This window comes from Agelaius tricolor, unplaced genomic scaffold, assembly GCF_023055355.1.
Source record: "Agelaius tricolor isolate 1412-34295 unplaced genomic scaffold, bAgeTri1.0.p SCAF_6, whole genome shotgun sequence".
NCBI classification, from domain to species: domain Eukaryota; kingdom Metazoa; phylum Chordata; class Aves; order Passeriformes; family Icteridae; genus Agelaius; species Agelaius tricolor.
Window position 1 is genome coordinate 20,522,156 of NW_027269266.1, and position 16,844 is coordinate 20,538,999.

At 37.2% G+C, this 16,844-nt stretch overlaps 1 protein-coding gene across 7 annotated transcripts in view; it reads left to right on the forward strand.

Annotated features, from left to right (window-relative positions):
- Positions 1-16,844, forward strand: part of CDK14 (cyclin dependent kinase 14) — a 346,858-nt gene that overhangs the window by 92,702 nt on the left and 237,312 nt on the right. For all 7 annotated transcript variants that reach the window (XM_071428970.1, XM_071428969.1, XM_071428973.1 and 4 more), the window contains 2 exons: positions 1,833-1,927; positions 12,750-12,829. In XM_071428970.1, the coding sequence (XP_071285071.1) occupies positions 1,833-1,927; positions 12,750-12,829 (175 nt within the window). The remainder of the gene's footprint in view (positions 1-1,832; positions 1,928-12,749; positions 12,830-16,844) is intronic.

Below are 16,844 nucleotides of genomic sequence, written 5' to 3' on the forward strand. Positions count from 1 at the left end.
TCACCTCTATTAGTGACATCTATAATAAAGCTGTGATTAAAAAAAAAAAATCCTAATTTTTTTTTAACCAGGCAGAATGCCTTTTTAAGCACAGAGTGGAAACCAAGACTATTACTGCCTTATCTATAATGAAGTGCTCCAAATAATGTAGCAGGAAAAAGATCTGAGAGTTTCCTTATGACAAATTTGTGTAAATCTACTAATACTTAGGAATTGGATAGCAAAATAATAATAGGTTTTTCTTTGTATTGGAGGGAGGTGAAAGGGCTCAATTTTGCAAACATGTATATGTATGCCCTTATGCCATTGAATAGAAAGCTGGAATATTGATATCAAAAAAAGGTGTATAGTTGCCAAAGTGCCAGAATTTTTACATAAGACAAATGAAGAATAGTTGAATAAAGAGAATGTTTGCATTTTCTTGCTAATGGTTAATAGGGTGTGGTGGCCAATTATGAGGCACCATGTCAGCTTACCTGGATGCCTCTGCCTATTTAAATAGAGGTAATTTTTAGGGTCAGTTGACTTAAAACTTTCAACCCTGGCTTAGCAAGAATTTATACACAGATGTGCCCTGTACTGTAATGTTTCCTTCCTTTCAAAAGACTGATACATGGATACTTTTTGTAAATCAGACATAGGATCCCAAATGTGAGCGTACCATGTGTACAGGTGCACATGGCTCATCCCAGCTGAATTCAACATTAACCATGCTGGGTTTGCTTGTCTGCTTTTCTCTGTAGCGTTAGCAAGAGTATTATCAAATCATTCACTGTGTGTGATTTGAGTATAGTGCTGACTCCCAGCTTTCTCTATGATCTTTTGGTTGGTTTAGGACAGGAAGGATATCTGAGCACTGCAGTCTAAAACATATGTAGGTGTGGCTAAGGGCAGCTGCAGGTCAGTTTCTTGCAGTGTTCATCTGATCTTGGAGAAGAAATAAAATTCTGTTTCCTTCCAGATAACTAGAAAATGGGGAAATGTGGTAAAAGAGGATGCACTTCAAAAAAGACAAACATTTTCTCCGAATTTCAGAATGGAGACTTTTAATGTCAGGTGAATTTCTGTTTTTGCAGAGTTGATTTATTCTCTGTTAGGACTGTGTAAAGGGGGGGCAAGTATCAGTCTATCACAAAGGCCAGCTGAGCAGTCTGGCCCTTTGAGCAAGAATCATTCCTTAGCTTGGTTCAGTTTTTGACTCCTCACTTAGGCTGCAAATATTAAGGATACAGGACTTTTATCAACCATATAAAATGTACATTAAAGTATGATATGTTTATATCCACATCTGAAGACTCTAACCAAAATTCAGAAGATGTCATCATTAAAGATGCATTCCTATAGCATTTTGACCACTCTCTGAACAATGAGTGATTTAATGGGACACTGACTACTTAGAGCAATGTTTTTGGATGGGCTTTAGTCTAAAAAAGTAAGTAAGGAAAAAAATTATTAAACAGCTTTACTAGTCTGATTTTGTAGGGCAGATTAAGGATGCTCTTTAGATCTCTAAACATAGACAAGAATGCTTTAGTTGTTAATGGTCTATTTTCCTCTATGAAGTCATATATGTGAAAAATAAAACAGAACCATCTCTTTGGTTAAGAACAAAATCTTTTTGATAGATCCAGTGATGTAACTGTATGGTTGATATTAGCAACTACCATCCGGGTTGTTGAACAAATATTAATGGTTTTTTCCTTATTAATTTTTTTCTGTTGGTTACTGAAAACCAGCATGTCTTTGAGCCTTGATAATGATATTTGGTCTCTAAAGGTTCAGTTAATGTTACGGGTGCAATGCTGAAAGGTCTTCTTTTTTGTTTTGTTTAGCCTACAAGCCCTAAGTTTGGAAAAGCAGACTCATATGAAAAACTGGAAAAACTAGGGGAAGGGTCCTATGCTACAGTATACAAAGGAAAAAGCAAGTAAGTGGTGTTTTGTTTTCTTTTAATTCTGTGTGTAAATAAAGATAAGCAGAAAGTATCAACTGATGTTGCTGAACATGTACATAGATCTCTGAATCCAAGTGCTACGGACTGCCATGTGCTCTAGTGAAAGGGGCTGAGACCATAGTGCACAGGTAGCACATTGCATACACCAGAGCAAGATGAGGTTCTTGTTAATCTGATGTTTTGTTTGCACTTCAATGTTGTGCTACTTCTTTGGTATCCATACCAAATTCATTCCTAGGGGTACAAGCAAAATATGCTGTCAGGTAGAGTTTTATGATGGTCTGAGAACAATGCTGAATATATGTGATAAGTTGTTCATTTTTGTTTATCATTATTAAAAAACTTTAATAAAACAGTATGAAGGGAATGAATGGAATTTTGGACTACTCTAGGTTTAGTTTGTTTACAATAGTTTATTTACAATTGTTGGAACTACTCTACCTCAAAATAATCTACTTCATACATGTCACATATTTTTCCAGCCACTTTGATGTTATTCGTTGTAGCTTTTTTATCCCCAAATGCCCTAAGCGCTTTTATATTGCATAAAATAACTCGGTAAACACCCTTAAAATATACTTCTTCAGCCAGTGCTTCCATTTAGAGTTATCCATTGTGAAGCAGAGTGCCTTGTGTCATTTGACATATTTAATGAAGTTTTCATAATCGAATTTCCAATAATAATAAAGAAGTTGTAAAAGAGGGATTTGGTACATGTGATATCTTTATTTAAAAACTTTGGTTAGTCAATAATACATGAGACAACACTGCTGTTCCAGCAGAGAATACCATGATGGTCATGGGACAGAATAACTATGTAAAAAAAGAAAATATGTCTGAACATCTTCCAGGTTCATTAACTTGTTTAGGTACTGAAAATTACCTTTTTTCACTGAATATTTGTAATAAATTAAAATGAGGGTTCCCTCATTTCTCAATAGCTTGCTTAGGTATTGACAAGCATAATAACAGCTGATAGGAATAAAAACATGTTCTAAATGTAGAAGAAATATTCACACTTGTGCCATGCCACTGCAGGTATTGTCTTTCACTGGCAGCCTTCTTCAAGGAAAGGCTATTGCTTTGTGCTGCTAATGGCTCAGTTATGCATTACCATAAGTTCCAGACATTATACATGTGTAAGCTTTTTATTGGAGTCTATGTAATATGAGAAAACAGTATAGATTTCAGCTTGTGCCTAATTACTAAAATCCTTTAGTAAAATCACAGTGAGTATCTGATGACAGTCAGTCCATATGTCTCAGCTTTCAGTAAGACTGGACTAAGGCAACAGAGTCACTGGATGTCCCATCAGTCAGTGGAACAAACAGAAATTTAAAAACAAAGCAAAACCCTTCCCTGAAGCTATTGCATTAATAGTGAATGTGTTATGAAATGTAGATTGGTTAGAAATACTCATTTTAGTAGAGTTGCCTGCAAATCTGAAATATATACTTCAATGATTTTAATAGTACTTGAATAATAAATTGGAATTACTGGGCACACTGCATTCTCTATTACAAACAGCTTGTTCTGAATAAGTACTGAGAGTTATAACAATTATGTATGGCTTTGTCCTGTTGCCTTGTAACATCTTCTGCAAGGTCTTTGAAATGTGTTCTGACAAAAAGTATGTGCAACTAGAGTGTGGATGAGAATTCATATGCAGAGAGTATTTCTACTATTATAGTAGTCCTCTGTCACCTGTTTGAATTTGACTTTTTTTTTCCCTGCTGAGAGTGGAATAATTTCCATATTCTCCAGCACTATTGAGATTTGACACCTCCAGTCCAGGCTTCTGTTTCTTGAACTATAGAGACAGTTGAATTACTTCATGGCAGGAAGAGGTTGTACTTGAAGAACTTGGGAAACACTACAGGTGTTATCTGCTATTTCAAAAGGACTTGTTTGTTGAGGTAATGTAGCCCTGTTACCTCTTCTGTCCCCTGAGAAGGTGAGGAATCTCTGACCTATGTGGTGTCCCCACAGAAGGAAGAGCATCACTGCTGTGATGGACTCTTGGGGAATGTGGGTGAGCAGGTGTGGGGTGAATGCATTGGCTCTGGCCCATCCCTGCAGTGATTAAAAGATGTGGCACTTAGGGACATGTTTTAGTGGTGGGCTTGGCAGTGCTGGGTTAATGGTTGGACTCAGAGGTCTTTTCCACCCTAAACAATTCCATGGTTCTATGGCTGAGACCTGGACCTGGCTGCTGCTTTTCAGGCAGCTTTACTCTGATTTTTTTATAGCTTTATCTTAAAATGATACAGGGATAGAGATTTTTTTTTCTCCTAGGCTCTGATATGGGTATGTAGGGTGAGACTGTGATATGCATCACTGTGTTCCCCTGCCTGCAGACTCAGTGGGAATATAAATGAGCAAAAGAGGTCTGTTTATTTTGGTATGTGCCCAGTTTGACTGCTGAAGGATTAAGCTCTCATGACACAATGCAGAATGTAGACACATGATGGAAAAGCTGGAGCTGGTAACACACAACAAGTGGGTTTTGCTCAAAATGTTTGAGAATCCCTAATAACCAACCTTAATGTTTGGTTTCTTTGTTTTGCCAAAATGTTTCTGAGATATTTCTTTAACTGTAGTTAAAGTTGGAACATTTACGATTGTATTGAGCTATTTTAAATTATGATTTATACTCAGAATTATTTTGCTCAGTATTTGTCACCAGCTGCATGTGGCAAGTAGTTGAGTTTGGAGTTTTTTATGCATTTCCTGAGATACATTTCAGCTTTTAAAATTATTTCCCCTGCTGATCATAATGATGGAATAAAACATTCTTAATCTTAGCATACTATTCAGAGAGTCTAAAAGATGCATACCTGCCTGAAAAGACACAAAATCAGCCATTCCCTTCCTAAGATTTAAAGTAATATGTACAGTAACTTGCTTTCAGAACAACCCTGACTTTTTGCACCTTGGTGCAGGATAAATGGTACCCAGCCCTTGTCTTCCTATAAAACCCATTGCTTTTCTATCTTTTTGAGCATCTGTGGTTGTATTCCAGGAAAGTGAAATGAAATGGGCTAATTCCTTTTACTGGATGATGGATTTCTCTTTCTGTAGTCAGATAAAAATGAATCCCTGGGGTGAAGAAGCAGCAGAGTGAAGAGGACTGTGTTATTGAGGGAAGTGAAGCAGTATTCTCTTAGGCTGGGCTTTTTTGTTTATAGGAGAAACAGCCAAGCAGTCATTTTTTTCTGGCTGACAGTTGCATCAATAGGTAAATCTATTTGATTTCATGTGTTGCACATCAGACGTGTGTAATGAAACTCGTTTTGGCACGTTCATTTTCTACTTCCATTCAGGCTAGGTTCTCATATTTTACTTAGTTGTATAAAGCCACAAGAGGCTGCTTACTGCACAAAATTCAGATGACTTTGAAGGGATTTATTTTAATGTTAAATTTTTTGGAGGGGTGGGCAGAGTAATTTACTGATAACACTGTAAAATATGATGCAAGTTCCATTGACTCTGTATTTGATTAACACCTTGGACGTTTGCCATGCAGTAGGTGCAAAGCACTGGCTGTCCTTTGAATTCCTGTATCATTTCACTGTGTAATTGAGCTGAGGAAGTGCTGCCTGTCTGTGTATTGACATGTGTGTCTTCCTGCTGCCTCTTGAGCTTGTTTATAAATTTACCTGAACATACAGCAGTGAGATCTGGCTCGATCTGTGGCACATAAGTGTTGATGTGAGTTGAGAGTCTGGAGATGAAGCTGGTGACAGCACAAGGGAGCTGCTGCCAACCAGAGCCCCTTGCAAAGCAGTGTGGAGGCCTTGCATTCCCCCGCTGGGAACTCTGCATATTGCACTTAAGGGAAAAACCTGTGCTTTTGGCAATTTTCTGTGTTGGCGTGCTTTCCAGCCTCTCCCACTGTGTTCAGTTGCCCTTCAAGGCAAAGAATTAAAAAAGACTCCCTCAGTTAAAGAGATGTGATCTGTGACTGCTGCTAGCACAGCACGTGTCTGTGTTTTGAGAGGCATGCCAGTGGTATCTCAGCTGGGATCTTGATCTGCCTCTTCACTATCCATGTGATTTTTCACTGTACCTTTACCTTTTTGAGCACCTTTACTGAATTGCATGTGCTCATAGTATTTTAAAAAAATGTGTAGAATTTGCAGCAGTTCCATCAAGATATTTTTGCCTATTTTCCCTATCGCAAAATTACATAATTTCAATTTACCCTTAATGAAGCACTTGTTTTAATGAATTCTGATCCCTATCCTTTTAAACTATTAATATGAGAGATCAGTAGAGCACAGAGCAGAGCACAGTAGAAGCTGGTGCTGTCAACAGGAGCTCAAAAGCTGCTGATATAGGGCAGTCCTTCCATCCAGGCACCTCTCCCATTTCAGTTCAAAAATCTGATTTTTTGTTTTCAAGGTGACTCCAACTTGTATCCAAAGATGAAATGTATTTTTTCAGGGAGCCCAGGCATTTGATATTTATCTGCATCAAAGGCAGTACCTTTTACTATTCACCTTAAAAGTCAATAGGGAGTTCATGGTGCAAAGTGAAGAGTAATCATGCTCAGCCAGGCATCATGCTCTGTACTGGCCTTGTTTCCATGCTGTGTTATTCTGGAGGCAGCAGGGAATCTTTGTATAATCAGAGGGAACTACCACTGTTTGTTACTGGAATGATGTATTGCAGTGTGTGCTATGAATATAGCTGACCATGAATTTCATAAATGTGACTGTGGATGGCTGCTCACAAGAAAAGGGATGGCATGTGTATTTTGATTTTTATATTTATGATGCTGAAACCTTCACTGAGGATGGCTGACAGGACTAATTGCTGTTCTGACTTTTGCATTTCAAGTTGCAGAATTTCTTTTACTGGTCATGAGATCTCTTTGACTGTCTTTTATGTTCAATCTGCTGTAAGTGCCATAAGCTTGCAATGGTCAAGCTGCCATTTTTTAGTCATTCCCCAAACTTTACTCTATGCCCATGTGAGGTGTTGTGTTCTCAGCTCCCTGATAAGTTTCATGTACAACAGTCCAGTTCACAGGTAAGTTTTTCTTCATGTTATGGCCTATTTATTTAGACTACTATTTCAAAATTACTCTGATTCATATTGCCTTAATGACCTAAACTTTCCTAACCTTTTCTTTATTTCTTGAAAATTGTGGGAAATTAGTGTCCTACAAATGAAATCCTCTTTTCATCTGAGGATAACAGATGGCTGGAAAAGGAATACATATTCATGGGTTACAAAAAGGCACTTTATGGTTACCAGCTAGGCTTTCTTTTTTCCCCCCCTCATTTTTTAACTTATTTCCTTAACGGATTTTTGTAGGCAAGTTATGACATGGGATTATAAAATGTTTTAAAGAAATCTCTAGCACTGTAAATCTTTAATAAAAATAGGAACTTAAAGTTGAATTAGATAGAAAACTAATGACAGCTAGATGTTCAACTAAAATGCCAAATGGTGAGAAAATTATTGAAGTAGAGTAAGTACTAAAATAAATTACTAGGATTCTAACTAGAAGATGAATCATTGACTGTATTGATCACTTACTAAGTGAATTTTTCAACATTTAAAATAAAGATTGGGAAAGTTTTTTCCCATAGATGAATATATAAAAAGAACATCACACTATATGTGCTGTGCTTCAACCTGCAATGCAGTTTAAGGAAGGTGACTTAGTATTATTACCTCTCATAGCAGAGGACAAAACTGAAGAAAGTAAGTCTATTATATTACTTACCCAGGACTGCTCTGGAAAACTTAGTAGAAAAACTAGTATAGAATACAGTTACAGTACATACATGTGTAGAGTTACAGAACAGTTCCTTATTGGCCATGTATGCATGATTGGAAGGGTGGGGAGAATACTGAATTAATTTGCCAGCTGCCATTGTGCAGCATTGCTTTTTCCAGTTTGCTGATCAGTGGCATCTCTCAGCAGATCCCCTGTGACTGTCCCTGTCCACAGTTGTAAGAGGCCCTTATTTATAAGGGATATCTCTATGTTTGTCTTACACTTCTCTTTCTATGAGCACCAGTGGGGTGTGGAGAGATGTGAGGGGTGTGCAGGAGGATGTGCTCAGCACTGCTTGCTTTGCCTGCTGCCCTTCCCAGGTGACTCCTTCCAGCAGGCACAGGTCAAGTACAGCCCCTGTGCTTGGATGAGCTGCTGGCTAGTTTGAACTGATGAGAACTGGGGCTAAACTCTTATCTTACCTGCTCCTGTTCAAGTGAGGGCTGCCACACTCTTTGTACGAGACTGCCTTGACTCCTAAGTTCCAGTGACAGCACTAATTAATAATTTAAATCCTTCATCTCTCATGAAACCCTTTGATCTTCTGTTTTTTCAGCCCTAATAAATATCAGCATTATGAAGTATCTTTAATCCACTGGCTTCTACTAAGACAACGTAACTTTTGTCTAGTATGAGGTTAAAAGATGGTGGGATTCAAAGAGAGAAATTCAGGGCCTGTGTTAGTGCCTTGAGAATTTACGTGTTTGGGCTTTAGCAGGACAGGGAGTGGCTTTTGTCAACTAGAAATGTAAGTCCTTTTTAGTAAGAAAAATATAATATAAACCATGTTTACACTGAACTGTCATTTATGTTAGCGATTAAAAGAAGTGTTTCCCTCAATGTGGGATTAGTTATTCGTTGGTAGAATAATCAGAGGTGACTAAACCTACAGTGAATGTGCCTCTCTCAGGTTTCTTCAAAGGAAATTTCTGGCAGAGCCTGATTTCATTAGGCCCCCATGGTCTGTTTGGAGTTTTAGGTATCTGTTTATGACATCAATATCACTACAGAGTAGATCTAATTAGATATTCTCATGGTTTGATCATCAAACTTTGAGATTTTCCTGTAAATGAATATTTAACAATTGGAAGTTATTTTTCTTCATAAGAATTAGTTTCTTGAAATTTGTATCACAAATTAGAGCATCATCCCAATATCTTCTACTGATTTTTATTTGCAGATGTGTTCCCAAGCTTAGTATTTGCACAAGTTATGAGCTCAACCTCAACTCCAGCCAGTGGTAAAACTCAGTATTAAATAAACAGATTGAAATCAGAATTGGCAGATTTTATGTTAATTGACTCTTTTAAATGTGTATATTTAGAACATTTATGTCATCTAAATATATCTGAAGAACTTGAGAAAATAGTGTTATTGTACTCTTTTGTTCCTTGTGTGGCATCATCAGCATTATCCCAGTGAAGCCAATTAAATCATCAGTTACTTTATATTCATCAGTATTATATGTTCTTAATGATGCATTAAACCATTAAATAATTTCCAATTTTCTCTACTTTCTCATAAATGGTCATTTTTAATAAACGTATTTATTTTGGTAGTGCTGATATATGCTGGTTTAAAAATGCAGAATGACACATTATATTAGCATTTTTTGTAATATCTGGCTCATTTGTATTTTTTATAATATGCAGACTTTTACTTTATGCTGCATAAAGCAATTTGGACTAATTTTTCTTTTGCCTACATTGCATATATAATCAGAAAGTTATTAGAAAAATTATATAATGTTAAAGTGAGGAATTTCTGTAAATTGTGAAGCTGTCCATCAGCTGCAGGTGTTTTGCCTAGACTAAAGTAGTTTTGTGTGATAATTAGAGAGACTTTAGACTTCTGTACTTTCTCTGAAGGTGTTTCAATGACAAAGAGAAAGCGAGTTAGCTTACGAGGGAGGATGGCTTAGAAAATAGGAATTCTTTAGTCAATATTGTCCCTAATAGAAGCTAATGAGGCAGTTGACAGGCTGGGCATCAGATGATAAGTGTAATCTTTGACACAGTGAAGTGTATTGTTTTGAGAAGGTGTGAAATTGTTTGCTTTGGACAGTGAGTAATAGAGGTGGTTTAATGAATCCTAGATGTTAAAAGAGTCAGTGGTGTTGCCTTTTCACTGTCTAAAAGGCAGTCTGCTTGTCAGTTTCTTACTTGGATTTGAAATAATGAAAATACTGAGCATGCTTTGAAAGTTATGGAAGACAAATGTGAAGCAATATCTGGAAGGAGTTCTCCTAAGCTTATCTGATCACTTCTGAAGTCTGCAAAGACAGGTATTGATAGGTTGCAGAGGTAATTTTACCCAGGTTTCCTTTATTCAGTCTTGTTTCTAAGGAAATTACCATATTATTTTGACATGGCATTACAAGTTTCAGGGTGCAATTTCATGACATAGCTGGCTTGATCCCATGACACATTGCTTCTTAAAAGGTGGACCTGGTTCTTATGTATTTGTTAGTGTTTTTTTTTTCTTTTTTTAATGCCTTTATAATTTAAAAAAAATATTATTTAACTCTTTTTGGAAGGGCCAGTCTTCTCCTATTTAAGGTCTCTAAGCAGTCTCATTGTCAAGTCCAGCAGAAATGAGAGCAAATACAAGGCAGTGTCAGGAGTGTGTGGCAAGGATTAAGCAGGAGAAACCTCTACTGTGAGCCAGCCCTTAGCTCATCTTTTCAGCATCATCTAAGTGCACCCTGAGATTGCATCAGTGGGAGGATAATTAAAGGATGTGAATAAACACCCTATCTCTTTAATTGATACTTCATAATTTCTCATATCTCCAGTTTTATATGCTCCTGTTTATAGAAAATTAAATGGAAAAAAAAAGATTTTAATGACTGGGTAGTAAATGAGAATAAGGAGGATGTTATATTATGGAAATTATAAATTGATATGTTGGAGATAAATTGCATTAAAGAGGAGAATGAAATCCCAGAGGAACACTACTTGAGATTAGTTTGATTATTTTGATAGCACTAAGAGTTGCCATGATATCTATCAAGATGATGACAGGTACCAATGACAAAGGGGCAATGATAACTAAAAAGAACAGCTCACCTACTGTGTTTAACTGTGAATTCTTTGAAATGGGTTCCATACTATTGCTATTTCTGTTATATATTTCTCTTCATGAACCAGTGGCATGTAGAACTTCAGATTAAAAAGAGCATAAGCTACACAATGCTGTATGTTTTTTTGTCCTTCTCTTCATATCCCTGTTTCCTTAATACCTCTTTGACCTGTTTTTTGCATTGTATTTTACATTGCTTTCTCTGAACACAGCATCTGTCCTGTTCTTTATCTGCAAAATGATCTTGCTTTTCTTACTTAAATTCCTCCTGCAGTTACTTCATCTGTTGCAAAATATTCAAGTTTTTCAGATATCTAAGTAATATGTATATGATAGGTAGGGTGGTGGATTGACAGAGGTATTGAAAACTACACATGTTTATGAACTGCGTGTCTGTCATCAGTCCTGCTTTTAACATGGTTCATTCTCCTGTTGGAGCATGACACATGAAGTTACTTGAGGCAAGGCTTATCTATTTCTGATGCCATAAATCCTGTTTGAATCCAAATTTAAAAATATATAAGGCAATTATAAGGAGAAATCCAGGAGTTAAGCTGATAATTTCCTTTCAACAGTGACTAGTGGCCTGAGACTTGGACTGGTGCCAGCCTGAATATTATGACTAATTGGAAGGTGATGAGTACACCATCTTTTGATAACCAGGGTTTCTTAACTTGCTCAGAGTCATTGTGTAATGTTCTATATAGGGCTAATGAGTTTTGGTAATTATGAAAGAGGAATAATCAGAAGAAACAAGACAGTAGCCATCCGTCACTGAACTCCTATAACTGCAAAAATTAAAAGCCTGAGGGAGAAGATGAATTCAGAGTTGGTGGTAGTTGGTGGTTGTTCATATCATCTTGCTTTGAAAATTTAAAACATGTTCTGGGGCCATCCCTCTTGTACAGTAGAGAATTACCTCCATGACTATAGGAGTGTAAAGGCTCCAATGTGTCCTTGAGCTTTGTGGCTGTAAAGGTGAATTTTGCTCTTACAGAAATAAATCTTAATGATAATAATAACAATCATTTTTTAAAACTGTGTTATGCCTTTTTGGTAGTTTATCCTCACCATTGCTTGTCATACATGGCGAGTCTGTTAAAGTTTCATGGTATGAGTTTCATCTTGAAGAGGGTAATGGATGATATCAGCTTTGTTCCATTTTTGTGAGATTTTATTTGGATAAACTGAACCAACTGGATTTTTTGCAAGACCTGGAATGTAATTATTGTGTGGTGAAATTTTGAATGCTAAAAATGAAACAAGACAAATAGATTTTACGCTAAAATGACCTGTTAAGAACTTTTGTCTCTGGGAGCACAAAATATTTTTAAATTTATGAATGAAAGCTATTATAATCTAAAAGTAGCCTGGGCCATGTAGTCAAGAATATGCCTCAGGAGCAATCCTGCCCTAGGGGGAAATGACGAGAATGACCTAAGAATTATTTCATTACACAAACTTTGTAGCTTTTTGAAGGCTATACTAATGTGTATCATGTTGTGGGAAGGAGGTAATCAGTGTAAATCCGGATATACTGCATGTGAAGTGATTTATGAAAATCATATGCCTTTTTCTTTGAACAGTTTGATCAAATAATGAACAGATATTTTATAACAGAAATTTTAAATAGTGTTACTTCTTAACAAAGCTTCAGTAACAAAGCTGTGGTAGAAAGGAAACAGACTGACTCACAGAAAACTGAGATAATTTCTTGGATTGCATCTGAGTGTGAAAATATAAAGTTGACATTATGGAAGCTATGAAGTGCTTCTTACAGTGCTGTAGATGAATCACAGGCATTGACAGGAAGAAATTGAATAAGTGCATGATAGGAAATAAATTCTATTATAAGAAATACTGTTTCTTCTGTAATTTTGGTTTTTCAAAAATTCTTTGTCCCCTCCCCTCTTTCCCTTTCAGGGTAAATGGAAAGCTGGTGGCGTTGAAGGTGATTAGATTACAAGAAGAGGAAGGAACCCCATTTACTGCTATCAGGGAAGGTATGCACTCATAATTAGTGATTATATATGTGGGGGATTTTTTTGTAATTGCATTGTGCTTCTAAATTCTGTGCCATGCTCCATGCTATTGTGATTAGCTGGAGAATTCAAATTACATGGTTACATTCTCAGTAGGATGAAACTTTGGTGCTTCAGAAACAAAGCCTCTGGTGTGGGAGTTCTTGTTAAAGAATGCAACTCTGCCTATACTTTGGCTCCTGTTAGATTTACTACACAAACGAGTACTGGGGAGCATGTGTGAGGTGGGTGTGAGAAGTCACTCTGGAAGAGGAGGGAGCTGTGTAAGACGCGCTTCTTGTCCGCAGGCAGCTCCTAGCATGAAGGTAGATGTGATTTTTCATATATATGCAGCATGAAGCAATGACAAGCATTTCTTGATAAAGGCAATCAAAAGATCATGGAGCAGAACTGCAGGCACTTTTGAAGCTGTGTGTGGTTTGCAACTAGCTTGTGTTTGTTTTTTCTTCCCCATGGACTCTAAGTTGTGTGGCCTGGGAATGGTTCTTATCTATGGTGCTTGGAGATGCCTGTTAAGCTTTCTGCTCCATCCTTTATCCTTCCTTGTCAGTCTCTCCTGGTCCCTAGTGATGGCTGCTTTATCTGAGCCTGTCTGTATCGAGCTCTTGTGAAGAAATTGCTGGATATGCCTTCTTTGTGTGGTCCTGCTTTCTTAGAAGGTACAAAAAATGAGCCTTGGTAGAGAAATAATAAACAATTTACCATCACAGCACTGATTCAGACTCAGCTCAGATTGGTAACGAACTAAAGAGATGAAACTGCTATGACTTTGAGGAACCTCTTAAAACTGTACTATCAGCCTAATTCCCAGGGTGAGATGAGCCAGGGAGGTACTGGAACATCAGCCCTCACAGGGTCCACAGTTGGCCCTCCATGTGAGATGTCTGGCTTTGTGACCATGAGAGCCCCAGACACAGCAGCTGTAGCTCCCTTGTGCCTTGCTCCTGCAGCCATCTGTCTGCTGTATGTCTGTCTGTACAATGAGCTCATTCTGGAGTAGGCTGGGCAAAAAACCCCCATGTTTCATGTGATTGACACCCTGAAGTCACTAAACTACTATGGATTTCCATCCCAAGACTGTGCATTTTAAAGGTGGCTCTTTCACAAAGGAGGGAAAACCGTGGGTGGTGAATTTATGAAGGAATTTCCACAGTTGTTCTCTACTGCTTCATCTGAGTAACAATTATTGAATGATCTGACACATTTATTCATAACAATATCTATTTTATGTGTGAGCTGTCTGTCCCTGCAGCTGTGCTGTGATAACGAGGTGTGCAGAGGGTTACGGGTGCAGCTTTCAATATCTGTAATGCTGAGTTCAAGGTATAGCAGCCTATGTTTCAAATATGTTTATTGTTCTTCAGGTTTGTAGTTGATATGGTACTGACTTAATGAGAGAATAGTAAATATGGCTTTCTTGTGCCTTTTTAGTGACACTTAAAAGGATTTTTAATGTGAGCTTGGTCTAGATGAAAGTTTATAGCACTGTAACTGTCAAATGCAGTATAATCCCTTTTCCCTCATAAATAGTGTGTTGTGTGAGCTCAGTCTACGGAAGTATTCATTAGGAACAAGAACAGGGATTTTTTCCACTTGATATGTTAAAAAAATTATAAAAGCCCACTTGCATAAAAATACTTCTCACACTGTCATTGGAAACTTTTCTTTTTAGCTGTGACTACAATACTGTGGTTGAAGCCAGTTTAATAGTAGTAGAATAACTTTAATAGTAGTAGAATAAAGGTCTTGTCTAGAAAAACTCTTGAAGTTAATAATTAATACCAAATCAACAGTGTGGTGTCTCATTCATTATGATAGGACTGTGTGCATCCATTACATTTTTAAGTCTTCATCTAAGTTGAGACTAGATTCAAAGAGTATTAGGATATTGAAAAAGTTTCTTCTTGACTCTTGTAGACTCTTGGTTAGGTGGGGTCACACTTGAGTTATAGGCTGTTTATGAGGGGTTTTTTTGGTAAATAAAATCTCATCTCCTTGACAGTGAAATTTCATTCAGGAGCTATCAGTGTAAGTGTAATACATATGTTGTATGTTTTATGTCGTGTAGATGTCACACATACCTGATATGTAAGATGGGAAGGTGAAAAAATCTGTATTTATTTATTTAGGCTTTTACTTTTCTGTTGTTGGTTTTGATTTTGTCAGAAACAAATATTCGGACCAGAAAAGTAAGGAAAGCTGTATTACAAATGTAAATTTCAGAAGGTGACCTCACTGATGTTGTGCCAGGCCTGTAGTATTTGACAGTAACACTATGGCCACTGCAGCCATGGGCTTCACTAGCAGGACCTTAGGAAGCTGCTCCTTTCCTCTTGGCAGCATCTCATCCATCTTGGACATGCTGAGTTCTTTAATGCATCCATGGCTGCTGTCAGCTTCAAGGATGGGGAGAAAAAAAGGGAAAAAAGAAATGCTTCTATGAGCTCTTAAAATGATCTGATAAGTTTGATATGGAAAAACAGCAAGAATGGGACACTGTGTTAAGCTGTTTTTTCTTGATCTTTGATGACTAAGTAAGGGCTCCAGTGCCATCATTTAGGCTGGGACAACTAGAACAAGGACAAATACCACTGAAGATGAGATCAACTTCTAATTTCAGTTATCTGAGGAATAGTGTTCCCCTAATGGAAAAATGCATATATGATGGTATGAGCCAGAGGTCTGTTGAAGGGCATTTCTTTCCAAACTCTTTCATAATAGATAAACCAGGCAGGTTTCATCTTGGCTTGCTCCTTATTTTCTAATTTCCCAACAATGCAAGGCAAATTCAGGCAGAAGTCTAGTTAATTGTAAATTAAAACTACTGTTAGAAAATTGTTTAACATTTCTCATGGCTCTTTGAGTAAAGCAGAGAGAGAAAATAGCATTTCTGCTTGGTGCTCCCGAGGGGGATGCTGTGCGATGGTAATTTGGGGGAAGCTACAGGCTGAAATCCTAAGCAGTGGTCATGCTCAGGGAATGTTGTAGCTGCCTATGTACAGGGAAGCATATTGTTACTGTTGTGACAGCAGCAGAATGAAGCTCAAAGTAAAACAAAGCTACAAAGGAAAACGACTAGGAGAAGTGGGAAAATGAAGGAGATAAATATGGAATGTGTGACTGTAGAGACAAGCGCTAACTTGGTTGAAGCAGTAAGTGGAAGAAAAAGTGAAAAAAAACTCCAACTGAACAAAAAAAAGCCAGTAAAGCTGCATAAGGAAAATCATAGTTAATTTTAAGGCCTGGGGGAGGTTTAGCTGAAGCTTCAATTAAAGCTTGTGAAGTAAGTCTGCTTTTACAGCAGATAAGGGTTTGTGTCTTCTACCATCAAAGTTCCATAGATTTAAATGAAAAGAGGTGTATGTGGCATATTTAGTGGTGCAGTTCAGCTGACTATTGAATTTCTACAACAAAATTTAGAAGTGGCCTATGCTAAATGTTCTTTCAACTTGGGCTGAGTTAGATGTACCAGCTGGCTCTATGCAGTTTATGGGATGTTTCTGAATTTAATTCACTTAGTCTGAGATGATCTAATTTACTTTTGAGAAGGAAAAAAGGAGAAAAAAAGCACAACTGATTTGGTGTATGTACTTGAGTGGGATAAATCAATGAGATTTTCTGATAACATTTATATGAGTGATTCAGGCCACCATTTCACTTTGTGGGCTAAGTGTGCCTGCAACAGTGATATCTGAGACACTGTGGAGTCTGAAAGACATTTACATCCCATTTTTTCATTTAAAATAAATTTGGTAGTATACAGATTAGCAAATTATTTGTTTTCTGTGTTAGTGAAGCTGTGGTTTGTCCTTTTACTGTAATGCTCTTTATCAACTGTTCAGAGATGGTTCAGCATCTGACTAGAAGTATTATTAAACCCACAGCAGCCAGGAGAAAAAGTCACTGACCTTAACTTTTATCTCAGGTATTTCATTCCCTTAATTTCCTGTAGAATCATATGTTCATCTAGGCTAAA